The following is a 26,448-nucleotide window of genomic DNA, read 5'->3' on the forward strand; positions in this document are numbered from 1 at the left end:
TATCATAAATTAGTCCCAAGTACTTAACCTTGTCGGACCAACTTAAAATAACCCCATTCATCTTGACAACGTGATTATTGTTTGGCTTGAGGAAAGAAGCCCTAGGCTTATGCGGAAAAATTATCATTTGAGTTTTAGAAGCATTGGGAGAGATTTTCCACTTTTGCAAGTAGGAAGAAAAAATATCTAAACTTTTCTGCAATCGACTGCATATGGCACGAAGACTTGTTCCTTTTACGGAAATGCTTGTGTCATCGCAGAACAATGACTTTGTGCATCCTGGAGGCAAATCAGGAAGATCTGAAGTGAATATGTTGTACAGGACTGGACCCAAGACTGAACCTTGAGGTACACCTGCTCTGACAGGAAATCTATCAGATTTTGAATTCTGATAGACAACCTGCAGAGTTCGATCAGTAAGATAATTTTTCAAAATTTTGATTAGGAAAATTGGAAAATTAAAAGTTTGCAATTGCGCAATCAAACCTTCATGCCAAACACTGTCGAATGCTTTTTCTATGTCTAAAAGAGCAGCTCCAGTGGAATAACCTTCAGATTTGTTAGCTCGTATCATATTAGTAACTCTGAGCAATTGATGAGTTGTGGAATGCCCATGGCGAAATCCAAACTGTTCATTTGCAAAAATTGAATTTTCGTTGATGTGTGACATCATTCTGTTAAGAATAATTCTCTCAAACAGTTTACTTATTGAAGAAAGCAAACTGATTGGTCGATAACTTGAAACTTCAGCTGGGTTCTTATCCGGTTTTAAAATGGGAGTAATTTTTGCATTTTTCCATAATTTGGAAAAATATGCAATTTTGAAGCAGCAATTGAAAATTTTTACTAAAAATTCCATTGTGCTCTCAGGGAGATGTTTGATTAGTATATTAAAGATTCCATCGTCACCAGGTGCTTTCATATTTTTGAAATTTTTAATAATTGATTTAATCTCATTCAAGTTAGTTTCAATTATTTCTGCAGGTAAAAAATTCTGGGAAGAAATTAAATCAAATTGACGTGTGACTTCATTTTCAATTGGACTCACAAAATTCAAATTTCAGTTATTAACACTCTCAAACTGCTGAGCAAGTCTTTGAGCCTTTTGTTCATTGGATACAAGAAAACGTTCACCATCTTCTAAAACTGGAATAGGCTTTGAAGGTTTCTTAAGAATCTTCGACAGCTTCCAAAATGGTTTTGAATATGGTTTCAATTTTTCAACTTTAGTCTCAAAATTTTGATTTCTCAGAAGAGTAAATCTATGTTTAATCTCTTTCTGTAAATCTTTATAAATAGTTTTAAAAACAGGGTCACGAGAACGTTGATATTGACGTCTGCGGACATTTTTCAAACGAATTAGAAGTTGAAGATTTTCGTCAATTATTGGTGAATCAAATTTCACTTGAGCCTTTGGAACAGAATAATTCCTGGCATCAACAATTGCACATTTTAATGCGTCCAATGCGGAATCAATATTCACTTCGTTTTGCAAATCAAGCTCATTATTGAAATTTCTCTCAATATGAGTTTTGTATCTTTCCCAATTAGCCTTGTTATAATTAAAAACAGAGCTCATAGGGTTTAAAACTGATTCATGTGATAAAGAAAAAGTTATTGGAAGATGATCAGAATCAAAGTCATCATGTGTGATCAAATCACTACATACATGACTTTGATCTGTAAGCACCAAATCAATTGTTGAAGGGTTTCTTACAGAAGAAAAGCATGTAGGACTATTCGGAGACAAAATAGAATAGTATCCTGAAGAACAATCATTGAATAAAATTTTGCCATTGGAATTACTTTGAGAATTATTCCATGAACGATGTTTAGCGTTAAAATCGCCGATTATGAAAAATTTCGAACGATTTCTGGTGAGCTTTTGTAAATCACCTTTAAAATAATTTTTGAGCTCGCGTGTGCATTGAAATGGTAAATATGCTGCGGCAATAAATAAAATCCCAAGTTCAGTTTGAACTTCAATTCCCAAAGTTTCAATAACTTTCGTCTCAAGATGGGGAAGAGCACGATGTTTGATTCGGCGATGAATAACAATTGCAACTCCACCGCCGGAACCCTGAATCCTATCATATCTATGAACCACGTAATTGGGATCATATTTTAATTTTATGTTAGGTTTCAAAAATGTTTCAGTAATAATTGCAATATGCACATTATTTACTGTTAAAAAGTTAAAAAGCTCATTCTCATTGGCCTTCAATGAGCGAGCATTTCAATTTAATATTTTAATTGTTTTATTTAAAATCATTGCTAAATTTTAAATTAGAAACAATTTTAATAGTAAAATTTGTGCCTATTTGAATGGCTTCAAACATTGATTTTGCCTGCAACATGGCGTTCATAAGATCGAACATTGCCTGTTGCAAAAAAGAAAGTTTACCTGCCGTAATAGGCCCCAGGCAGTTGACATTAGAAAAAATATTTTCGGCAGCAATATTAGCTGGAGTGATAGGTGTACAATTATTTTCTAGCCTGTTTTGCTTACCCATATTAACGGTCATTTTCGAACTACCAACACTAGGGCGGTATAATGTTCGAACTACCTGTAACCTGTGCATAAGTTAAACGGGTATGCAAAGGAGTAGGTAAACTATGCGTCACTGGTACGCTTGGAGAATTTTGTTTTGAAGTTGGTTTTAATTGAGAAATTGAATTTTGTTTACCTTGCCTTGCCTTAACAATTGCTAAACGGACTGGGCATTGATAAAAATTTGACATATGGTTGCCGTTACAATTCGCACAGCGAAAATTTTTACTCTCTTTCACAGGACATGTGTCCTTTTTGTGAGAAGAGTCTCCACAATTAAGACATTTTTGGTCCATGTTACAGAATTTGGAACCATGGCCATAACGTTGGCAAGTACGACATTGGGTGATATGCTTTTCACCTCCGCCATACTTCCTATAAATTTCCCACTTTATACGCACATTATACAAAGCATGTGCTTTTTCAAAAAATTTTAAGTTGTTAACCTCGAAATAATTCTTCCCCTTGAGCAGGTATGAATGGTATAAGTGTAATAAAATTTTGAGTGTAAAATGCGTTCTCTCTACCGCTAGATGTCGATACTTAAAATAAAGAGATTTTGTCTCGTTTTTGGTTCTTTAGTTGAACAGATGTACTAGAAGCATGTGAGATTTCGTGATGATGGTGCCACTCCTCTGCACATCAAGGCTATGTTTAATAGTAAGTTCGAAAGCCTGTCCTCTTACTTTGGACAAACCAACGTCACAAACTGTGAACAGATGCATGTATCAGTTTTGTTTGGAAACCATGTTCACAAATAATCTGCCACAACTCATCGCGTTTCACTGAATCGTACGCCACCTTAGAGCCTATTGTCTTATAATCAGCTGTTTTTTTTCAATTCCATTCTATATATATATATATATATATATATATATATATATATATATATATATATATATATATATATATATATATATATATATATATATATATATATATATATATATATATACATATATATATATATATATATATATATATATATATATATATATATATATATATATATATATATATATATATATATATATATATATATATATATATATATATATATATATATATATATATACATATATATATATATATATATATATATATATATATATATATATATATTTTTTTTTTTTAACTTTACACGTTTCTCTGTTGGAATGAACACTGTTTTCCCATCATGTTATCAAAATAGTTGGTCAAGTATTTTGAAATGATCGAGGCGAAAGTGTCATGAAATACATGAGAGCACTCCATGAGTAGGGTGTCTCAAAAAAATCGATGTTGAAAAAGTCAAGGTGCTCAACCCTAAGTTGAATGATAATGTTATTTATAGCATTTTTGTAGAACATTTCGACTTTCTAAAAAATCGTTTTCAGGTTGCCCAAACGTGATTTATGAAAAAATGACTTTTTTAAGCTACAAAACCACCATTTTGCCCTTTTTTCAAATCTGTTCGATTCCTACATTTTTCCATACATTATTTTATTTTTGTGGGGTTGTTTTTGAATATTCTGCATGGTTTGGTTGAGCATCGCATTCAATTATTTGACTCACAGAGCAAATTGAATATCACAAAAAAGTGAATTTTTCTCATAATTTTTAGATGAAATCCTTAAAAACACATATAAATTTTTTTTTGATCAAGAACTGAAATTTTTACTGCTCAGCGAGATTCAAGACGAAAATTTACATGAAAAAAGATCCTTGATATCTTATCGGGGGGCTGAGATATTGGCGTTTATATATGTGATGGAAAACTATGCATTTTGTTAAAAATGCCACTAAAGCTTTTTTTTTTTTTAAAGGGGGGATTTGTTAGTAGCTTAAGTATTTATGATAAATATTAGTAAATAATGAGTATGTGTGTCCAATCACAAATGGTGACTTCTCAACACTGTTAGAAATTTGTAATTTTAATTGTTAGGATTTGTTTGCTTTCGCAATTAGGACTTATCATTCGTAGGGATTTAAACCTACTTGTCAGAAAAGGGGAAGTAAACTTACAACTAACTTAATTGCTAACTTATTGGCTATAAAGAGAGCTTATCGTAGCAATTGAGGATTGCAACGATTTTTGTCGAAAATTGTTAATAATTTTATTTGACATAGCTTCTAATGGTTCAACACCAGTAAGTCTATGTAATTCGAGTGTACCAAACCAAGGAGGACGCTTCAAAATCATTTTCTGAATTTTATTCTGAATCCTTTGAAGCGTTTTCTTCCTTGTTGAACAGCAACTTGACCAGATCGGTACAGCATAAAGCATTGCTGGTCTAAAAATTTGTTTGTAAATCAAAAGTTTGTTCTTTAAACAAAGTTTAGAATTCCTGTTAATGAGAGGATATAAACATCTCGTATATTTGATGCACTTGGCTTGTATACTCTCAATGTGCTCTTTGAAAATAAGTTTTTTATCATAAATTAGTCCCAAGTACTTAACCTTGTCGGACCAACTTAAAATAACCCCATTCATCTTGACAACGTGATTATTGTTTGGCTTGAGGAAAGAAGCCCTAGGCTTATGCGGAAAAATTATCATTTGAGTTTTAGAAGCATTGGAGAGATTTTCCACTTTTGCAAGTAGGAAGAAATAATATCTAAACTTTTCTGCAATCGACTGCATATGACACGAAGACTTTTTCCTTTTACGGAAATGCTTGTGTCATCGCAGAACAATGACTTTGTGCATCCTGGAGGCAAATCAGGAAGATCTGAAGTGAATATGTTGTACAGGACTGGACCCAAGACTGAACCTTGAGGTACACCTGCTCTGACAGGAAATCTATCAGATTTTGAATTCTGATAGACAACCTGCAGAGTTCGATCAGTAAGATAATTTTTCAAAATTTTGATTAGGAAAATTGGAAAATTAAAAGTTTGCAATTGCGCAATCAAACCTTCATGCCAAACACTGTCGAATGCTTTTTCTATGTCTAAAAGAGCAGCTCCAGTGGAATAACCTTCAGATTTGTTAGCTCGTATCATATTAGTAACTCTGAGCAATTGATGAGTTGTGGAATGCCCATGGCGAAATCCAAACTGTTCATTTGCAAAAATTGAATTTTCGTTGATGTGTGACATCATTCTGTTAAGAATAATTCTCTCAAACAGTTTACTTATTGAAGAAAGCAAACTGATTGGTCGATAACTTGAAACTTCAGCTGGGTTCTTATCCGGTTTTAAAATGGGAGTAATTTTTGCATTTTTCCATAATTTGGGAAAATATGCAATTTTGAAGCAGCAATTGAAAATTTTTACTAAAAATTCCATTGTGCTCTCAGGGAGATGTTTGATTAGTATATTAAAGATTCCATCGTCACCAGGTGCTTTCATATTTTTGAAATTTTTAATAATTGATTTAATCTCATTCAAGTTAGTTTCAATTATTTCTGCAGGTAAAAAATTCTGGGAAAAAATTAAATCAAATTGACGTGTGACTTCATTTTCAATTGGACTCACAAAATTCAAATTTGAGTTATGAACACTCTCAAACTGCTGAGCAAGTCTTTGAGCCTTTTGTTCATTGGATACAAGAAAACGTTCACCATCTTTTAAAACTGGAATAGGCTTTGAAGGTTTCTTAAGAATCTTCGACAGCTTCCAAAATGGTTTTGAATATGGTTTCAATTTTTCAACTTTAGTCTCAAAATTTTGATTTCTCAGAAGAGTAAATCTATGTTTAATCTCTTTCTGTAAATCTTTATAAATAGTTTTAAAAACAGGGTCACGAGAACGTTGATATTGACGTCTGCGGACATTTTTCAAACGAATTAGAAGTTGAAGATTTTCGTCAATTATTGGTGAATCAAATTTCACTTGAGCCTTTGGAACAGAATAATTCCTGGCATCAACAATTGCACATTTTAATGCGTCCAATGCGGAATCAATATTCACTTCGTTTTGCAAATCAAGCTCATTATTGAAATTTCTCTCAATATGAGTTTTGTATCTTTCCCAATTAGCCTTGTTATAATTAAAAACAGAGCTCATAGGGTTTAAAACTGATTCATGTGATAAAGAAAAAGTTATTGGAAGATGATCAGAATCAAAGTCATCATGTGTGATCAAATCACTACATACATGACTTTGATCTGTAAGCACCAAATCAATTGTTGAAGGGTTTCTTACAGAAGAAAAGCATGTAGGACTATTCGGAGACAAAATAGAATAGTATCCTGAAGAACAATCGTTGAATAAAATTTTGCCATTGGAATTACTTTGAGAATTATTCCATGAACGATGTTTAGCGTTAAAATCGCCGATTATGAAAAATTTCGAACGATTTCTGGTGAGTTTTTGTAAATCACCTTTAAAATAATTTTTGAGCTCGCGTGTGCATTGAAATGGTAAATATGCTGCGGCAATAAATAAAATCCCAAGTTCAGTTTGAACTTCAATTCCCAAAGTTTCAATAACTTTCGTCTCAAGATGGGGAAGAGCACGATGTTTGATTCGGCGATGAATAACAATTGCAACTCCACCGCCGGAACCCTGAATCCTATCATATCTATGAACCACGTAATCGGGATCATATTCTAATTTTATGTTAGGTTTCAAAAATGTTTCAGTAATAATTGCAATATGCACATTATTTACTGTTAAAAAGTTAAAAAGCTCATTCTCATTGGCCTTCAATGAGCGAGCATTCCAATTTAATATTTTAATTGTTTTATTTAAAATCATTGCTAAATTTTAAATTAGAAACAATTTTAATAGTAAAATTTGTGCCTATTTGAATGGCTTCAAACATTGATTTTGCCTGCAACATGGCGTTCATAAGATCGAACATTGCCTGTTGCAAAAAAGAAAGTTTACCTGCCGTAATAGGCCCCAGGCAGTTGACATTAGAAAAAATATTTTCGGCAGCAATATTAGCTGGAGTGATAGGTGTACAATTATTTTCTAGCCTGTTTTGCTTACCCATATTAACGGTCATTTTCGAACTACCAACACTAGGCGGTATAATGTTCGAACTACCTGTAACCTGTGCATAAGTTAAACGGGTATGCAAAGGAGTAGGTAAACTATGCGTCACTGGTACGCTTGGAGAATTTTGTTTTGAAGTTGGTTTTAATTGAGAAATTGAATTTTGTTTACCTTGCCTTGCCTTAACAATTGCTAAACGGACTGGGCATTGATAAAAATTTGACATATGGTTGCCGTTACAATTCGCACAGCGAAAATTTTTACTCTCTTTCACAGGACATGTGTCCTTTTTGTGAGAAGAGTCTCCACAATTAAGACATTTTTGGTCCATGTTACAGAATTTGGAACCATGGCCATAACGTTGGCAAGTACGACATTGGGTGATATGCTTTTCACCTCCGCCATACTTCCTATAAATTTCCCACTTTATACGCACATTATACAAAGCATGTGCTTTTTCAAAAAATTTTAAGTTGTTAACCTCATTGCGGTTAAAATGGATTAAATAATTAACAAGGGAAATTCCAGTTCTCTGACTGTTTTCGCCTCGTGATTTTCGTTTCATTAGAATTACTTGGGTAGGGGCTATGCCAAGTAATTCTGTTAAAGTAAGTTTGATCTCATCAACGGTTTGATCGTTGGTGAGACCTTTCAAGACAACCTTGAACGGCTTGGTGTTCTTGGTGTCATATGTAAAAAATTTGTACATCTTGTCAGTTAAATACTGAACAAGACGATCACGACCCTTTACTGAGTCGGCTAATAAGCGGCATTCACCTCTACGGCCAATTTGATAGGTAACTTTAACGTCAGAAACAAACGTTGAAAGTTCCTTTTTGAATATATTAAATTCAGAAGAAATAGTTACCACAATAGGTGGAACTTTCTCCTTTTTTAAAGATTTTATATTTTGTATAGTTTCATTATTAATAACTTCCATTTCACCAGCTTCTTGCTCAGGCAAAATATCAAAAGGATTGTCACTACAGACACTCGATGTGTCAGAAAGAGATGCCTCTCTTTTCCTCCCCGCAGCGATGCGAGGTTTCTTTTTCCGTCCAGCCATTTCAGGTGATACGAAAAAAGTTAAAACAAATGTTAAATTCAAAAGTAGGTAGTCTTGAGAAAGACTGATGGGAAATAACTTTCAGGTAATCTTTAAAAGACACACTGACAAAACACAAACTTTGAAGCTATAGGCAGTCAAAGACCAGTCCACAAGCAACCGAAAAAACGTCTGATCTGTAGGCCAGTTCAAGACGCACTGTATGCCACTAAAGCTTAATATCTCCATTGCACAGTGTTTTATTCTGTCGTTTGTGCATATAATTTCCTAAATAGTGATTCAAATGTTGATTATAGCCATAAGGTATGTTCGGAGAAGTTTCAGGATATTTAAAAATGCATCTTTGAATGTAGAAAGATAGGTGATCAATCCACCAATGAGTGACATAAAAAATTTACTTCTTAATCAGAATAAGATAGACGCAAAGTGTCTTCGACAAAGTTTTAGGTTATCTCAAAACAAGAAACTTTACCGAAGACATCATATTTTTATCACTTACATATTTCGTGCAACAATGAGTTTTCTATTAAAATGCACTAAAAATCACAATTTTCGTTCTAGCTTTTCTCGCAGATCTTTCAAAATTTTTAAACTTTCTACTAGGTTATCAGCCATCTACAAACGCATTTGTTTTCTGAATGTTGTTATTTTTTATCTCCCAAAATAAAACAGTTATTAAACATATTTGTTAAAATGCATAGTTTTCCATCACATATAAAAAAGCCAATATCTCAGCTCCCCGATAAGATATCAAGTATTTTCCTGTGATGTTTAATGGGCTCTGGGAGTCAAAAAACTAAATGCTGAACTGAACCATGCAAAATATTCAAAAACAACCCCACAAAAATAAAAAAAAAGTCACTTTTCATAAATCACGCTTGGGCAACCTGTAAACAATTTTTTAGAAAGTCGAAATGTTCTACAATTTTTTTTTTTGTTTTAAAGAGGCTTTGCCTAATTTGGCATTCGCCTCACAAAAATTTTATAAATAACATTACATTTCAATTTAGGGCTGAGCACCTTGACTTTTTCAACATCGATTTTTTTGGGACACCCTATCCTCCACCCTATGAGCCTTTGTGATCTGAAAGAAAACTATCAGGGATGTCGCAAAAATCTCTCAGTATTCTTGGAAAAATAGAATAAATATATGTTTTTAATTTTAATCCATCAATTATTTATATACATTCCATAAGCGAAATTCGTCTTCTGAACAAAGGGGGTCATTTTTAGCTGAAATATGATTCAGCGTTATCAGATTTTCGAATTGAAAATTCAAGGTGCCAGTTTCTCTGTCTTGCACTCCGCTGGACTAGTAGTATCAGTATCGTGATACAGTGAAATTTCGATTTTATCACGATCAAACAAACATCCCCTCGTGAATCCAGAGAAGCTGTGGACTTGGTGAAATGATAAATTTTAGTATTTTTCGTTAGATTCCACTGGTATGCAACAAAAAATACTAAACTCCATTATTTCCTCGAATCCAAAGTTTAGCTAGTTATACCGGAGTGTTTTTTGACCGTGAAAAAATCGAAATTCCACTGTACTGCATTCAGCTTAATTCTCACGCGATTTTGCGGTAAAAAATATTACTTCATCTATTTTTCCCACTTTGTATTTTAATTTATCCGGAATTATAAATTCACCTTGGGTACTAGTTAACAGGTAGTTTAAGTACGTACTGGCCAATTGAAAACAAGTTTTCTTCTCTCATCGAGTAGACATCTAGGTGACCCAGGTCATGTGATAGATACTAATTTTTATCATTAGTACCACTATAGCTACTAGCTCTAAGTGACGTGCAAAAACAACACTTCACTGCCGGATTGCTTTACAGTAAGACGAAGCGTCTATTAATTACTACTTCCGCATCAGTATGCACAGCCGTTACAGGAATCGATGAAGTTTACGTACCTCGTCAATGTGGTTGTTTGTCAGATTTATTTAATATTCAGCTGCGATCCCCACAGTGCGAAAGTAACCTTGAACCTTATCCTATCGACAAGTAATCGTTTCTTTTCGATCGATAAAAAACCGACCTGTTTGACCCGGAGCAGCTGCATCAGAAAACTCATAATGCGAGCTTTAAAGTGCGATGAGAGTTTACACCCCATCGGGGTCATAAATTGGTGTCGTTTATGAAGCCCCGTTTGCACGTTAGATAACACTGGTCAACACAGGTGCACTTCAAAAGCTCAAACTGGAAAAAATGAAAGATTATAGCTATTGTGAATTTTTGTGTCCCTAGCCATTACCGTTTTTCTTAGAGACTGAAATGAAATTCCTCGTAAAAATAGCCCGGCGAGCAATTTCTATACGACACTCTCACGTAAGTTGACGCGTTTTGGTAATGGCTAGGAGTATCAAAATTCATAGGAATAGTTGAATAGCTATAACCCTTTTTTTGAGGTGTGAGCTTTTGGAATGCACATTTTCCATTTTGTCGACCAGTGTAATAAATGAACCTTTATTACCAGTGCCATCCAAGCTGTTCATGACTAAGCCATTTTTTGATGAATTAATCGTGAATGTTTCAATTGACATTCATCATGTTTTTAACTATTTTCTTATTTATACTTGTTATCACAGTGGTTACCGGAGCAACGGATGGAATTGGCAAGGCCTACGCGAAAGCAGTAAGTAACTGATAAGAAATTAGACTATCGCAGTGACGTTAAGTGCTTAACCTGTTGGTATTGGATTTCACTTTCCTGATATTCATTAGACAATTCGTGCCTCACAATCCTTGACAAACATGTATGCTAGTTCCTTTCGATTCCTCAACTTAGTTTTCCCCTCACTTCCTGACGGAAGTCTTTATAAGAATGGTGCCAAGCAAGTTAAAATTTGCATTAAAATATATAAAACTATTATTCCGAAATGATTTGCGTTAACTGCGCCTTTTACAGTATGCTAAGTAAGACCGGGGTGTAGGTACACCTTTATTTGCGTACTTTTTCCCTCGTAAATATTTATTCACAGCACAGTTTAGTACTACGATGTTGATTTTCTCCACTTAGCGGTGAGCAATGCGAATTCCTATTTGCATATTTACTTGCGACCCCTCAAAGCTTTCCAAAGATCGATTGCTGCAACGTTAACCTGCATCTGACGTGCTTCCGTGAGCACCGTCAAACTTTAAGTGTGAGCTGCTTAAGCGTGACCGTGTGCCTTCGAAACTGTCTACCGATTAGCTGGTGGACGCTAACGCATGATCACGTTGATGAGAAGTACTTCGTGAAGTTCAATGTCTAACTGTTACCATGTTGTTTGTGTGTTTGAGTATTAGAGCTGTCTAGCCGATGGTCGGTCTAGACTTGCGCAAAATTACTGTGCGTTTTATATTCTCATTCCACATAAGGTGTTTCAGTTAATCGTTTCGACTGTTTTGATTGATTTATTCCAATCTGATATAATTCCTCGCTCGTTTGCATAAAGCACAAAAGTTTATACGATAAGGAATAACAGGAAGTTTTTAAATTAAGCTTTTTTTCGAGCGTGAAACGTTTTGGAAATCAATGCCTTACCGATTGTGTGCCTACACAATAACTGACTTTGAGAGATTTCACGCCAATTCGTCACTCTTAGCAGATTTGTATACTGAGCAATTCTCGCTGAAACCAGGCCACTAGATGCACAAGGTCTTTCAAATTTGATATAAATGCACATATTAGTTAGGAATAGAGAAAAAATGATAATGCCATTTTTGTTTGATCGAATTTATTGACCCCTCGTTCACCAAAGGGTGAAATAGTTTCAAGAAAAGTGAAAATTTCAACAATTCTAGCACTTCTAGCATTAGTAGCACTTTTCTGTAAAGATGAATAATAGGGCTTTCATTTGGAGTGATCAGAATTGTGGCCGCCATTTTTTCTCAGCTATTCGAACTATTCAAATAAACAGTTCTTTCGAACTAGTCGATACTGATTCTTAACATTCACTCTATTTTGGATCGAATTTTTTAGGTTTGTTCAGCAATTTATTACTGAACTCATAAATATCCGCAAATTATTCGCAATTCAAAAAATAACACTGGAGGGAAGAGTTTCCACATATGGCTACTACGTTGATTGCCCGGAATGCATTCATTATTTTAAAACTTCGTTCGGAAAATTGATTCAATTGGTAGGTTAACACTGATGCTCACTTAATTTTTTTCTTGCATATTATAGCATTTTTTCTCAGCTTTCTAATGCTTCTCTCAGATCGAAAATCGATTGTTGCGAACAGGGTCAAAATCGATTTTTTCTAATATGATCCAAGATGGCGGCCAAATTCAAGATGGCGGCCACAATTCTGATCACTCCAAATGAAAGCCCTATTATTCATCTTTACAGAAAAGTGCTACTTGTAGTAGGTTCCATAACAAATTTCAGAGATATAGGTCAAATAAAACAATAAGAATTGATAAAATTTCCACTTTTCTAGAAACTATTTCACCCCTTGGTGACCGGTCAACAAATTCAATCAAACAAAAATGGCATAGTCATTTTTTATCTATTCCTAACTAATATGTGCATTTATATCAAATTCGAAAGACCTTGTGCACTTAGTGGCCTGGTTTCAGCGAGAATTGCTCACTCAAAAAATTTAGACGTTTTTTAAAAAAAAGTCAAAGTTTATCTTTTTTTGAATTTTTTTCTGCTTCAAAATAATGTTTTAAACAGAGGATTAAACGTCACAAATTGTTTGAATTTTCATTAAGTTCATTGAGCTGACATAAATGAAAAGTAGAAAAGAAATTATTATTTTTATTTGTGTTTGAGTGAAAATTTCCTGGAAAACTTTTCCCAGTTTTTTTTTGTGATTTCAAGTATGCAATGTTGCTCAAATAACCGACATCACTAAATTTACTAGGCTTTACTAAAACATGACAAAGTGCTGCCATTGCTATTGTATAAAATCCCTTCTTCACGACCTTCAAAACTACTTAACATTAATTCCACATACTTCAAAAAAATTCCATGTTGCTGTGAACAATTGCTCATCTACCATTCTCAATTCTGTTCAATCTCACAATTCTTACCATCCAAGACTCGAACTTACGACCTTTTCTCATTCTCTCTCTTTTTTTTCTCCCTCAAACTCAGCTTGCAAATAAAGGTCTCAACGTAATTCTGGTTAGTCGAACACTCTCCAAGCTCGAGGATGTGGCCAAAGAAATCGGTAAGTTGCGAAATCACTAATTTGTCAAAAAAAACACTGCTTTAAATGGCTCCCTGTTTGCAGAACTGGAATCTAAGGTACAAACCAAAGTCATTCCAGTCGACTTCACAAGCGGACAAGCAATCTACGACACAATCGCGGAGCAAACGGATGGTCTAGAGATCGGTGTCTTGGTGAACAACGTAGGCATGAGCTACGCAAATCCGGAGTACTTTCTTGCAATTGCCGACCAGGAAAAATTTGTGGAAAGTCTGGTAACCTGTAACATTTTCTCTGTAACACGTATGTGCAAGATTTTCCTGCCTGGCATGGTGGAACGCCGTAGGGGAGTTGTCATCAACATATCCTCACTGTCAGCGGTCATCCCCGCGCCGTTGTTGACTGTGTACGCTGCTTCGAAGGCGTTCGTGGACAAATTCAGCGAAGATTTAGCAACGGAATACTCCAAGCACGGCGTGTTTATTCAGTCGGTGTTGCCAGGCCCAGTGGCAACCAATATGTCGAAAATACGCCGAGCCACCTGGATGGCGTGCTCTCCTAAAACATTTGTCTCTAGTGCGCTCAGCACCCTTGGAATTGCGCGTCACACTACAGGATACTATCCGCATTCGCTACTAGAGCAGAGCATTGGGCTAATCGGACTCGTTTCCCCGACGCTTTCACGGAGGATAACCCTCAATACGATGGAGAACATTCGAGCAAGAGCGCTGAAGCGAACTACAAATAAGCAAGAGACTGTCAAGTAAAAATTGACGACTAGACTGGACACTACAGATATTGTTACTAAAGACGATCGAAACAAGCGGTTTGTGTGGACAATAGGTGCATCTTTGTCAGCCAACGCACAGAAATTAAAGTACTAAAACTGAAGAGGCATACCAAAATCCGATTTCTTCTCTCATGCTACAAGGCTAAGTAATACTATAATAGAAGCGATACAGGCATTTGTTAAACTATAGTTTATAAAATAGAATTAATTGTTGCAACCTGATAAAAACGGGAAATAAAATATTGGATACGAGTAGTGTCGGCGTATCTCCGAGTCTAACTTGTGAAGATGGTTTCATTAGGAACACCTTTCAGTCGCCTTAAACCACCGCCAATCATCCACACCACATCCAACGGTTTCGGTATCTGCCTCGGAGTTGCAAGTACAACTCTGCATTTGTTGAAGATATGATTCTTGGTGAACATTTGACCCATTGTAGATCACCCGCAAAAAACTGTACCTCTTGATTCTCGTCAACAGTTTTTGTGCCTCAACTTATTTTTTCTACTCTGGAAAAGTTCCACCTTATCTGAGCTATTTCTATTCACAGCGTGCCCAGCACCGTGTTAACTCTTTTGACATTTTTGCCTTTGAATGTTCCAGATCTGAACAGGTTCTTCTAGGTACAGCTCAACAACAAATTGTTGGAAAGGGATCTACCCTTTTTTCATGTTAACTCATTCTATCATATTCCTAAAACTCAGAGATTTTACGTTTCATTGTACGAAAAATGAATTGTGCAGGATATGTGAATTTTATTGGATTCCTAAATACGACGTATTTTCAACGTTACATTTTTTTAAATACAGTATATGCCAAAACCTTCCAAAAATAACGCTTTGGTGAGAAAAGAAATTACTAAATCTCTAATGTCGAAAGCAGTTTTCCACAATATATCTAACTAATGGTAGCAGTGGTCATGAGCTCCTACAGGAAAAAAAATGTCGAAAGCATGTGTAAAGTTTAAGTTTCGGATATAATAATATTTCTAAATACGTCTTGATTACATTTCAGCAAGACGGTCAAGCGATGAATAAAACCGACATCGTGGATGATCTAAGCGTAACCCCCGATCCTCGAATGGCCTACCTGAAAAAAATAACATTAACAAAACTTTAAAAAAAACCTTAAAAATTGCTGTAATTGTACATAGCTATACCATAATTCAACTATGTTTTTCATTGTAGATACATCAATTTTACATTAAATATCATTGTCTAGAACAATGAAAAATATCGTTTTTGCCATTTTTACCATGAAAAAGGGGGGTCGTTATGTATCTTAACAGCATTTTTTCAGGCATTTTTCCCATACATTTAGAAGTCACTGACAATGTTTTTCATGGTAAAATTAAATGTTTTTCATGGTTGTTGAAACATGGTAATGACAACAATCGTTTACAAGCTTACAGTTAAAATACCGTGTTTTTTATGGTTACAATAATGTATTTAATGTAAAATTAATGTATTTACAATGAAAAACATAATTAAATTATAGTATAGCTATGTACAATTACAGCAATTTTTAAGGTTTTTCAAATGATTTTTTAATGTTATTTTTTTCGGGTGGTGATCGTCATCGCATAACAGTAGCTTCTCATTAACAGGAATTCTAAACTTTGTTTAAAGAACAAACTTTTGATTTACAAACAAATTTATAGACCAGCAATGCTTTATTTTGAAGCGTCCTCCTTGGTTTGGTACACTCGAATTACTTAGACTTACTGGTGTTGAACCATTAGAAGCTATGTCAAATAAAATTATTAACAATTTTCGACAAAAATCGTTGCAATCCTCAATTGCTACGATAAGCTCTCTTTATAGCCAATAAGTTAGCAATTAACTTCCCCTTTTCTAACAGTGTTGAGAAGTCACCATTTGTGATTGGACAGACATACTCATTACTTACTAATATTTATCATAAATACTTAAGCTACAAACAAATTCCCCCCCCCCCCCCCCCTTAAAAAAAACAAACTTCATAACAATTTGATTTCATATTTTATACTTCAACTACAAAATCAATATTTTAGAACCCAAAGAGTGAACATACCTTTATTGGATTTAAGCATTCATGTAAATCTATTTTCACAAATAATAAGTTTGAATGAGAAAGGCTGAGTCTGACCGCTAGGTGGATTAATTTAGGTTTTTTGAGTAACAACTTCTATGTCGTCTACTTGAATATATTATATTTTTCAAATAAATCCAATAGGATGTACATAGTAATAAATTATATAATATTAATCAATACATAGAAGCAATGTAATTATAATACTATCTAATACCCTAATGCGCTATCTTTTGTCCTTCAAGACAGATTGCTTTTACACCTTGTTAAAAAAAATTACTAACACAGACAAGTTGCATAGTTAAAATCCTCCGTAGATTCCTTCTCCTACTTGCTAAAGCCTGATTAAATTAAGCCCACGTAACTTGCCGCGTCAGAGCCGTTGGTTAAATTAACCAATTAAAAATTAATCCCAGCACAAGAATCCAGTGGGAGAGGTAGTGCAGCTCTTGCCATTTTTGAACGGCATGCCAAAATGAAAACCCTTCAGTTTGCAGCTCGGAAGATGCATCGAAGATTGTTCCCAAATATATCAGATGTATAAAACTTAGACAGCAAAATGTAAAATTTATAACAATGGATAGCGCAGCTGTCCTACCCAGTTTATGTTTCGCACAAATTCCGTTACATTTTCCAACTGCTACACAGGCTGAAAATATGTGGGCAAGCTTCTTACGAATGTTATATTCTACATAGCTCCAGATTCCGAGGGTCAGTAGAGTAGCCCAAAGCTGGAAATTTAAGCCGTGTAGTAACGAAGAAGTCACGTAAGTAAGGAAAACTGCAGTAAACGTTCCATACGGTTTCAGCACACGGAAGACGTATTGTTTTAAGAAGTTGTGCATGGGGACATTCCAAGCTACTACCACGTGAATCAACGAATACGGTAGCTCAATGTTCCATGGCAGGACCACGGTGTATCCAAAGACTCTTGAGTGTTTGCTTACCGTTGATTTCGACCCGTGCCTGTTTTCGGTGCTGTATCCAGCTGAAACCATGGTAGCTTGTGATAGAAAAGACACAAAATAGTGGCTTGTCCTGAAAGACAATGCTACAACATACGCTGCTAACCATTTCCATGTGTAATCCGATATTAGAAATACTTGGGCACAGTTGGAGAAAAGTAAGCAAAGAATCGCGAATGTCAAATTGAACGCAATCTGGTAAATGTATTTGGCAGTAGGAGTTAAGCTCAACAACCTTGCATTTTTCTTGGGCTGACTTTCCATGTAATCTCTGAACGACGTCCATGGTCCGAAGATACAATTCGCAGGACAGCAAATGTAGCCTAAGAATGCCAACGTGTTAATTTGGCTTTTCACCAAACCGTCTGATTTTGAATCTAACGCCAATGAAATGATTTTCATAACAACAATCATCAATACACCCCGGATATGATGCCACACTTCGGCATTCTGCTCGTAAATCTCGCATATGATAAGATATGCTATGCAAAAAACGCACAATACGAGATCGAGTCGAATCCGTTGGGAATTTTTGGTAGAAAGTTTCAACAGCAAGTACGCTGGGGCGAGCAACTGAAAAAGGTACCAACGTCCTCGGTCAATGGAGTTATAAAGTAGATACAGACCACAACTGATATTCGACAAATGAAACATGAAAGAAGGCAGAAAACGGACTTGCACTTTTGAAATCATGCAGAGAACGATATTTGCTACAATGAACGGAGCAATAAAGGTGGGAACCTGCACGAGGGAAGATGAAACGCAACTGTCGTAACCATCCCTCCAATCGATTGAATCGCCATCAGCTACTACTCTTACGTTGTCGTCATACGAAAAATCATACAAATCTTCATTCTCATCGTAGGTATTATCGTAGTAGTCCTCCATAGTATTAGACCTAATATAATTACTTATAAAATATAACTTAGAGTTGAACTTACAATTCGGGTGCAAAATTGATTGATCGGTTTTTTGTTACAGGCAGCATCACGATAAACAATTAACATCTATCCGCAAAAATATTCGCACCGTATGTATACTTGTGAACTGAGCTCCTGGGTTTGCTGGCCGTCTATGAAACCAAAATTCTGTAAATTCATCCAAAAAGAAGAAAACAGGCCCAATGGACCTGTTCAATTTATTAGTTTTTTTTTTATGAGAATAATTTTAGAAGAAAAAACAGCATCTCTAACCATTAACTCAAGACTCACGACTCAATGGTTCAGGCATCGAATATAATGCGAACAAACCGATTGATTCAGGTAAACCAATTCAACGAGCAATGCTTCAAATCAAAAAGCGCACCTTTACTGACGATGGCAAAATGTTACTAAAAAAATCCAACCCAAAATAAACAGGCAGCGGATATTTGCTAAGGTAGGCAAATATGTGCGGTAACCAGTAAAACCAATGGCAAACATGATGAAACATAATTCTACCTGTTGAACAAGACAGTTTGATTGATATTTCGAGCGGACCATGTTGTCTTAGGCCGTTTACATACTGGCTCGTTCTGCGTTGCGGAAACGGTCTCTGCAACGCAGAACGCGCCAGTATGTGAACATACTGACGCGGCCTACGCTGCGGAGGCGACTCGTCCTGTCGCTGGTTACTGTACAGCTCTACTTAGAGCTATACATTAACCCAAGGCGAGGCGAACCGTCTTCGCAACGCAGGCCGCGCCAGTATGTTTACAGCCTTATAATGACATAAGCGCGCAAACGCAATTTTATGAAGAAAGCTCAATTTTATTCTCACGTGTTGAAAAGCATTGGCCGAGCATTTTATTCCTACATTTATTTTCGTTAACATTTATTAATGTTATGGAATCAAACATTCTCACAGCAACAGGAAAACGAAAATTCAACGCTACCTCCAATATATCCTGCATCATTTTCAAACTGTATTTATCCATTTTTTATATGAAGAAAGGAAACTTTATTTCCCTTGATATTCAAACAAACAGTATACGAATGACACATGTACAGAAAAAACAATAGGGGTCTTCACATCGAGCTCGTATACGAATACCCTGTGTATCTTCCATTACTCGTCAATGGAGGTGAGTATTTTTATGGCTGGGTATTTGTTTACGAGCTCGACATGAATACCCATAATATTAGATCGCATAAGTCGCAGGTAAATCTATAATAGTTTACTCTATTGAATCTAGTATATCATGGCAACCCTGCTGTTGTTGAAATCAAAACAAAGAAAGCAACCTCAACCGGCCATGCTGGTAGTAGTGAGTGCAGCTGATCCACGATTCAGCTTCCAAGGCTCTAAACCTGTATTGTGAGCCCGTTCTGTATTGTGAAATTCTATGTGAAAAGCGTACAATCAATAACGTAGTTCAACAGTCCAGCCAGCCATTGCTTGTATAGTAGTTGACAAGGTAAGTACGGTATTTCTTTGTAATTCTAGAAAAGATTTTCTGAATAGAATATTAACAGTATTGAAACAATCGATCAGTTAGCCTTTGTAGTTTTAGAGATTGTGTACCAATATAAAAAATGTCTTGTTGATAAAATTAAATTGAAATGCAGCGCAGAATGATTCACCCTTTAGAAAAAAAAGACAACCTTGCAAACGTGAATTGAAACAACGCATTTGTCAAAACAAAAACATGTACATATAGGTAATAGGGTCAACTTTCAGGTGCAATCATCATGTTACGCAAATAATTACGTTTTTAGTATTAATCCGATTCGAGTTGAAGAGCATTTTAAAGTCGGAAAGTAAATTTTGTGTAGGGATACCATCCGTCCTGATTTAGTAGGACATGTCTTGATTTTGAGATCCTAATTAAAAGTTCTGATTTATTCTTCATATTCTGGCATTTGTCCTGATTTTCTTGAAATAGTCAACTTCGTAGCGTAACTTTTACGATTTCGGGTCACAACGCTCACTGCGAACGAAGTTTTTATTCTGTTGAATCTCAGTCAAGTGACGAAAGAAATCTTCTCGGTGTTTAAATCGTTAAACATCTAGTAATTGTGAAGTAACGAGGCAGTCCCGCGTTTCAGCAAAATGTCCTATTTAGAAATACGTCCTGCGGAACGTGTCACACGCCTTTAAAATGCCCCGTGTTTTCAACAAAATAGAACCACCGGATGTCATATTTTACACTGCGACAGTAATACTACAATCATTCTACTCATTTATTTCCCCCTTCACAACTAGAACAGTTGAATCGTAGCGTAGATCAAATAAAAGGCAAAGCATAGGTACTAACATTACGCTGTCGAAACTTGACCTTTCTGTTTATTTGACACATACTTTGCGGCCAACTATAAGAATACAAAACGATTGCGGGACTAGCGCTCCGATTTTATCATAACAATCTCTCCAAAAGGGTGGGTTTTGAAGCTATAACAACTGGCTTCTTAGCCCAGCATCGTACCTTGAGACAAGCTAGGAGGTCTTAGGCTTAGATCAAATTTGTGCCGAAAAAAAGGGTGTCCTGATTTCTACCTCCGACTAGATGGTTTCCCTAATTTTGTGAGAAAAATTCACCTCGAAATTTTAGCCAACATTGCATTTTCACTTGTCAAAACAATTCTTATAAACACAGTTGCAAAAGATCTTCGTGAATAATAATAATGATACGCATATTACTTGAGTTTAATCAATATTCCTGTAATGTAACTCAAACTGACCGCAGTAAACTCTACGTATTATGTAGAAAGTTAAAGTTTAAGATGAAAAATTGCAGATATATACATGTGAAATTGTAGGACATATTTTTCTCTGATGCCAATTGTAGTCACCATACAACTGTAGCGAAGGACACGGTTTACTTCGCATTCAATTAGACAATAAAAACTATCTAAACATATGATTCAATTGGGCAACCCTACTGATTAAGCCTATCAGCACCTTTCAGCATTATACGATATTGACTTAATCACTAGTCTGTTTTTAGAAAACTCGGTTATATCGAACATATATTTGCCATGCCTCTTTTTCTTTGTGAACCGTCTTATCAATTCCATGACCGCCGCGTAAACAACTTATTCCAGATTTACACCACTCATCATCGGATCGTTCTTCCTCAAACCGATTAATCTGCTGATGTTTATAAAACTTCACTTATCTCAACGTTTGATTTTCTCTATTTCAGATTACAAAATCAAATCATTGGAACAAAGAAAACAATGAAGTTCACCCTTATCTTGCTGCTAGCATTGCTGAACCTCGCCCGAGGTCAACAACAGCAGAGTCGCAATAGTCCACTGTCCCAATCTTTTATCGATGAAATCAATGCCAAAGCCAGAACCTGGCGAGCCGGACCAAACTTCGCCCCTGAAACATCGATGGCCTATATCCGCGGGTTGATGGGAGTCCATAAGGATGCAGACAAGTTTTTGCCTCCAGTAATGGTACACAAGTTAGACGATGATGATGATTTGCCCGATAACTTCGACTCACGTGAGCAGTGGCCGAACTGTCCGACTATCAGAGAGATAAGAGATCAAGGATCCTGTGGATCTTGTTGGGCATTCGGAGCCGTTGAGGCTATGTCAGATCGATACTGTATTCATTCGAATGGTAAGTTACATTTCCGAGTATCAGCGGATGACCTGGTGTCTTGTTGTCATACATGCGGTTTTGGTTGCAACGGAGGTTTCCCCGGAGCTGCCTGGAGTTATTGGGTTCGAAAGGGTTTGGTAAGCGGTGGTACTTATGGTTCCAATCAGGGATGCCGACCGTACGAAATTGCCCCCTGCGAGCATCATGTTAACGGAACCAGACCCCCATGCGAAGGGGAAGGTGGAAAGACTCCCAAATGCACGAAGAAGTGCCAGGCCAGTTATAATGTTCCGTACGCAAAGGACAAGCATTACGGTAAATCGTCCTATTCGATCGCACGCCACGAGGGCCAAATTCAGAAAGAAATCATGACTAACGGACCTGTCGAGGGTGCTTTCACTGTGTATGAGGATCTGTTGCAGTACAAAGAAGGTGTTTATCAACATGTGACAGGAAAAATGCTTGGCGGTCATGCGATTCGTATTCTGGGTTGGGGCGTAGAAAACGATACCAAGTATTGGCTCATCGCAAACTCGTGGAACAGTGACTGGGGCGATAATGGATACTTCAAGATTCTGCGCGGCGAAGATCATCTAGGCATTGAAAGTTCAATTGCCGCTGGTTTGCCAAAGGTTTAATTTGTAGAAAAATTTAGAAATTGCTATACTATACTAGTATATAGTAACTATAATAATGAATATTGGAGGCTTGTTCGTCAATTTCGCAACCGGTTCTAATAAAAAGCAACTTTTTTCACTTCCACGTGTTACTATTGTGATTTCATTGTTGAAGCTATTACTACTCTGATAAATGAGGTCAAGGGTAAAAAATTGTTTGGACTCGAAATTTGGCAATTTTCATTGTAACATAAAATTTGGTTTAAAGAGTATGTAGTGAGTTGCAAAGGTCCAAATATAAATTTTATCACCGCTACTACGGTAGCACGAAATCGAAGAAATATTTCTGAAGCAAAGTCTTGAAGGAGTTTTTGGTAATATAAAGAAACATCAGATTTACAACTACCTAATGTAAAATCACTTTTAGGGACATAGTTCCTATGAGTCGAGAATCAATCAGAAACGAAAAAAAGTTAACAGTCACAGGTCACCAGCTGAGAGTTAATAGTAAGTGAGAAGAAATAAAAAAGGTTTGACGTTGTAGGTACACACCGTACACACAATCGGGTATAATCATTGACGGTCAGTGTTTTACCGACTGACACTGGTAATTATCAGTAACAATTTTTAAGACAATTTCCATCACTACTGCTATAAGCTACCGTTAATCATAACATGCTAAGCACCTTAAAATACATTAAAGCATACTGTTAGACAAGTGTAAACAGATAAAAAAGAACATACACATTAATTTAAAGCATCCTCGAAAATACTTCCGAAAGCGGTTGTTGTTTCCGAAAAGGTACTGTAAGTATTTAGAAATAATTTCAGTTCACTATTAATTCGTTTCCAGCTTACCTTCTGAATGATTCTAAATGCTGACGATATCTTCTTTTATAATAATACTGGTACAATTTAAGCGAACTATTTTTTGTAATACCCGGCCTTGTTAATTGTTTTATTTTAGCGATATCGTTTTTGTTGACAAACGTAAACGTAAACAATAAGGTACGCATTACACATGTATGCGCTTGTGTTGGTGAAAGCTAGCTGTAACCAGTGATGCCACATTTCGAAGCTCAGGAAATCTTGTCACCCTGAAAAATATTCAAAAAAATTGTATAAAAATACATTTACTCGCTGATTTCCAGCAAACGTTCATTTAGGGTATTTGATCCTGGTTCGAACAAGTTTCAGTGTTTTTCTTGATACACTTGGATTGATCTCAGTGCTTCTAAATTATTTTTGATGTGCAAATACACTCTTAACGATAACAATATAGTCACATACATAAGACATACGTAACACTGGCAATTTTTTTGGTACACGTTGCCTCATAGTACTCCGCACCTCGTCCTGTCAAACTGCTCGACCAATAACACTGTGCTACAGCGATTTAGAACTTCTGAAGTGACCTAGCGTAGGCTGTAGGTCTTGTTGAGTGTAACATTCGCTCATACTAGAAATTTTCCAAACACCCCCAAAATCTGAAGTTATGGTCAAAATACGGTTTTTTGGACCTCAGTGCATACATTTTTTTTAACTCAGTCATTTCTCAACCGATTTTCTATATTGAGGCAGTTTTGGAAAGAAGATAAACAGAGCTTTCAAAAAATCTACGGGTTTGTACTAATATCACCAAAACATGTTGAGTTATTTGAGTTTAAATATAATTTTTTAGTTTTTTTCACGCAATTTTTCAATTTAATTTGAAATTTGCCACCTGTTTTTGTGAGAAAGATACTACAAATACACTAAACTTTTGAAATTATATTCAATGACAAATCAAACAAAAGTGGTTTTGTGAAAATCGGTGAATATTTGACTGAGTTATATATTTTTTAAGAAAACCAGAATTTTTGGCTTCTATACCACAATTATTATATTTAAACTCAAATAACTCAACATGTTTTAGTGATATTAGTACAAACCAGTTTTTTGAAAGCTCTGTTCATCTCCTTTCCAAAACTGCCTCAATATTGAAAATCGGTTGAGAAATGACTGAGTTAAAAAAAATGTATGCCCTGAGGTCCAAAAAACCGTATTTTGACCATAACTGTAGATTTTGGGGGTTTTTGGAAAATTTCTAGTATGAGCGAATGGAACACTCAACAAGACCTACAATCTCCACTAGATCACTTCAGAAGTTCTTGTGTTTTTTCACCATTTGTAGCACCGCGAAATAATTGTGGTATAGAAGCCAAAAATTCTGGTTTTCTTAAAAAATATATAACTCAGTCAAATATTCACCGATTTTCACAAAACCACTTTTGTTTGATTCGTCATTGAATATAATTTCAAAATTTTAGTGTATTTGTAGTATCTTTCTCACAAAAACAGGTGGCAAATTTCAAATTAAATTGAAAAATTGCGTGTAAAAAACTAAAAACTTATATTTAAACTCAAATAACTCAACATGTTTTAGTGATATTAGTGCAAACCAGTAGATTTTTTGAAAGCTCTGTTTATCTTCTTTCCAAAACTGCCTGAATATTGAAAATCGGTTGAGAAATGACTGAGTTAAAAAAATTGTATGCACTGAGGTCCAAAAAACCGTATTTTGACCATAACTTCAGATTTTGGGGGTGTTTGGAAAATTTCTAGTATGAGCGAATGTTACACTCAACAAGACCTACAACCTACACTAGGTCACTTCAGAAGTTCTTGCATTTTTGCCTTTCTCCTAGAAAGGTATAGCAATCACTTGCAAAACCGAAAGTATAAAAGTGCTCCAAAGGGCCGAATGGCATATATCACTCGACTCAGCTCGACGAGCTGAGCATTTTCTGTATGCGTGTGTGTGTGTGTGTATGTGTGTGTGTGTGTGTATGTGCAGATTTTTATTCTCACTCACTTGTCTCAGAGATGGCTGGACCGATTTTCATGAAATTAATTGCAAATGAAAGGTTTTGTGGCCCCATAAGACCCTATTGAATTTCATTGTAATCGGATTTTTAGTTTAGAGGTTATGTTTAAAAATGTGAAAATCATGAAACATCAATATCTCAGAAACTACACAACCGATTTGAACAAAATTGGTTTCAAATGAACCGGCTACCTAGAAAACCCTTAAGTTCTAAATTTCATAAAGATTGAACTTGTGGTTCAAAAGTAATGAAAAGAAACGTGTTCTGAAGACTGTTTAATCTCACTCATGTTTCTCAGAGATGGCTGAACCGATTTTAATAAAATCAGTGTCAAATGGAAGTTCTAATTGCCCCACAAGACCCTATTGATATGTTTTGCAATCGGACTATTACTTTGCCTGTTATGTTTAAAAATGTGAAATCCAGCTATGCAAAGGAACATATTCCGAAGACTACTTGGACTCACTCACTTTTCTCAGAGATGGCTGACCCGATTTCCACAAAATTAGTGTCAAATGAATGGTCTAGCTGCCTCAGAAGACCCTATTGAATTTTACTGTAATCGAACTGTAACTTCATTTGTAATGTGCCGACTTGTGAAAATCACGAAACTTCATTATCTCAGAAACTACACAACCGATTTGATTATTATTATCAGATGAGCGGGCTAGTTAAAAGTTAACTGATGAATTATGATTGAACACGAGGTTTCAAAGTTTGGCTGCCCTACACGTTCCCATTTCATTTGATTATAATCGAACTTAAGCAACCGTTATGTATTAAATTGTTAATAAAACAACGAAAGTCTATTATCTCAAAGATTACATGACTTATTTGAACATAACTAGTGTCATACGAACGAGTCATCTCTCAAACTTACAAATAACAAACTTCATAACAATTTGATATGTGGCT

At 35.6% G+C, this 26,448-nt stretch overlaps 3 protein-coding genes across 8 annotated transcripts in view; 2 read left to right on the plus strand and 1 right to left on the minus strand.

Annotated features, from left to right (window-relative positions):
- LOC129716792 (very-long-chain 3-oxoacyl-CoA reductase) overlaps positions 1-14,760 on the plus strand; it is a 29,023-nt gene extending 14,263 nt beyond the window's left edge. For both annotated transcript variants that reach the window (XM_055666860.1, XM_055667340.1), the window contains 3 exons: positions 11,136-11,182; positions 13,637-13,712; positions 13,776-14,760. In XM_055666860.1, the coding sequence (XP_055522835.1) occupies positions 11,136-11,182; positions 13,637-13,712; positions 13,776-14,458 (806 nt within the window). In that variant the 3' untranslated portion in view covers positions 14,459-14,760. The remainder of the gene's footprint in view (positions 1-11,135; positions 11,183-13,636; positions 13,713-13,775) is intronic.
- A 185-nt stretch (positions 14,761-14,945) lies between these two features.
- Positions 14,946-23,724, minus strand: LOC129716543 (protein-serine O-palmitoleoyltransferase porcupine). 5 transcript variants are annotated; one of them, XR_008726653.1, is made up of 4 exons: positions 23,525-23,724; positions 23,411-23,471; positions 18,458-18,645; positions 14,946-15,570 (listed from the first exon to the last, which is right to left on the minus strand). XR_008726653.1 is itself a non-coding variant. In XM_055677152.1 (3 exons), exon 3 carries the CDS (start codon positions 18,402-18,404, stop codon positions 16,938-16,940), a length of 1,467 nt encoding a protein of 488 aa, XP_055533127.1. In that variant the 5' UTR covers positions 18,405-18,604; positions 23,411-23,471; positions 23,525-23,721; the 3' UTR covers positions 16,656-16,937. The 5 variants fall into 5 exon arrangements, 4 of the variants coding, with proteins under 4 accessions (XP_055533127.1, XP_055525711.1, XP_055548789.1 ...); XM_055677152.1 differs by lacking the exon at positions 14,946-15,570 and having other exon boundaries at positions 16,656-18,604; positions 23,525-23,721; XM_055669736.1 differs by lacking the exon at positions 14,946-15,570 and having other exon boundaries at positions 16,656-18,645; positions 23,525-23,721.
- LOC129717882 (cathepsin B-like) lies at positions 19,759-22,811 on the plus strand. The gene is made up of 2 exons (XM_055668545.1): positions 19,759-19,911; positions 21,640-22,811. Exon 2 carries the CDS (start codon positions 21,674-21,676, stop codon positions 22,685-22,687), a length of 1,014 nt encoding a protein of 337 aa, XP_055524520.1. The 5' UTR covers positions 19,759-19,911; positions 21,640-21,673; the 3' UTR covers positions 22,688-22,811.
- Positions 23,725-26,448: the final 2,724 nt, after the last annotated feature.

This window comes from Wyeomyia smithii, chromosome 1 (genome assembly GCF_029784165.1).
Source record: "Wyeomyia smithii strain HCP4-BCI-WySm-NY-G18 chromosome 1, ASM2978416v1, whole genome shotgun sequence".
NCBI lineage: Eukaryota > Metazoa > Arthropoda > Insecta > Diptera > Culicidae > Wyeomyia > Wyeomyia smithii.

What these genes read in the sequence shown, in the direction of transcription:
- LOC129716543 (XM_055692814.1), bottom strand. Translation starts at nt 18,404, where the DNA reads ATGGAGGACTACTACGATAATACCTACGATGAGAATGAAGATTTGTAT.
- LOC129717882 (XM_055668545.1), top strand. Translation starts at nt 21,674, where the DNA reads ATGAAGTTCACCCTTATCTTGCTGCTAGCATTGCTGAACCTCGCCCGA.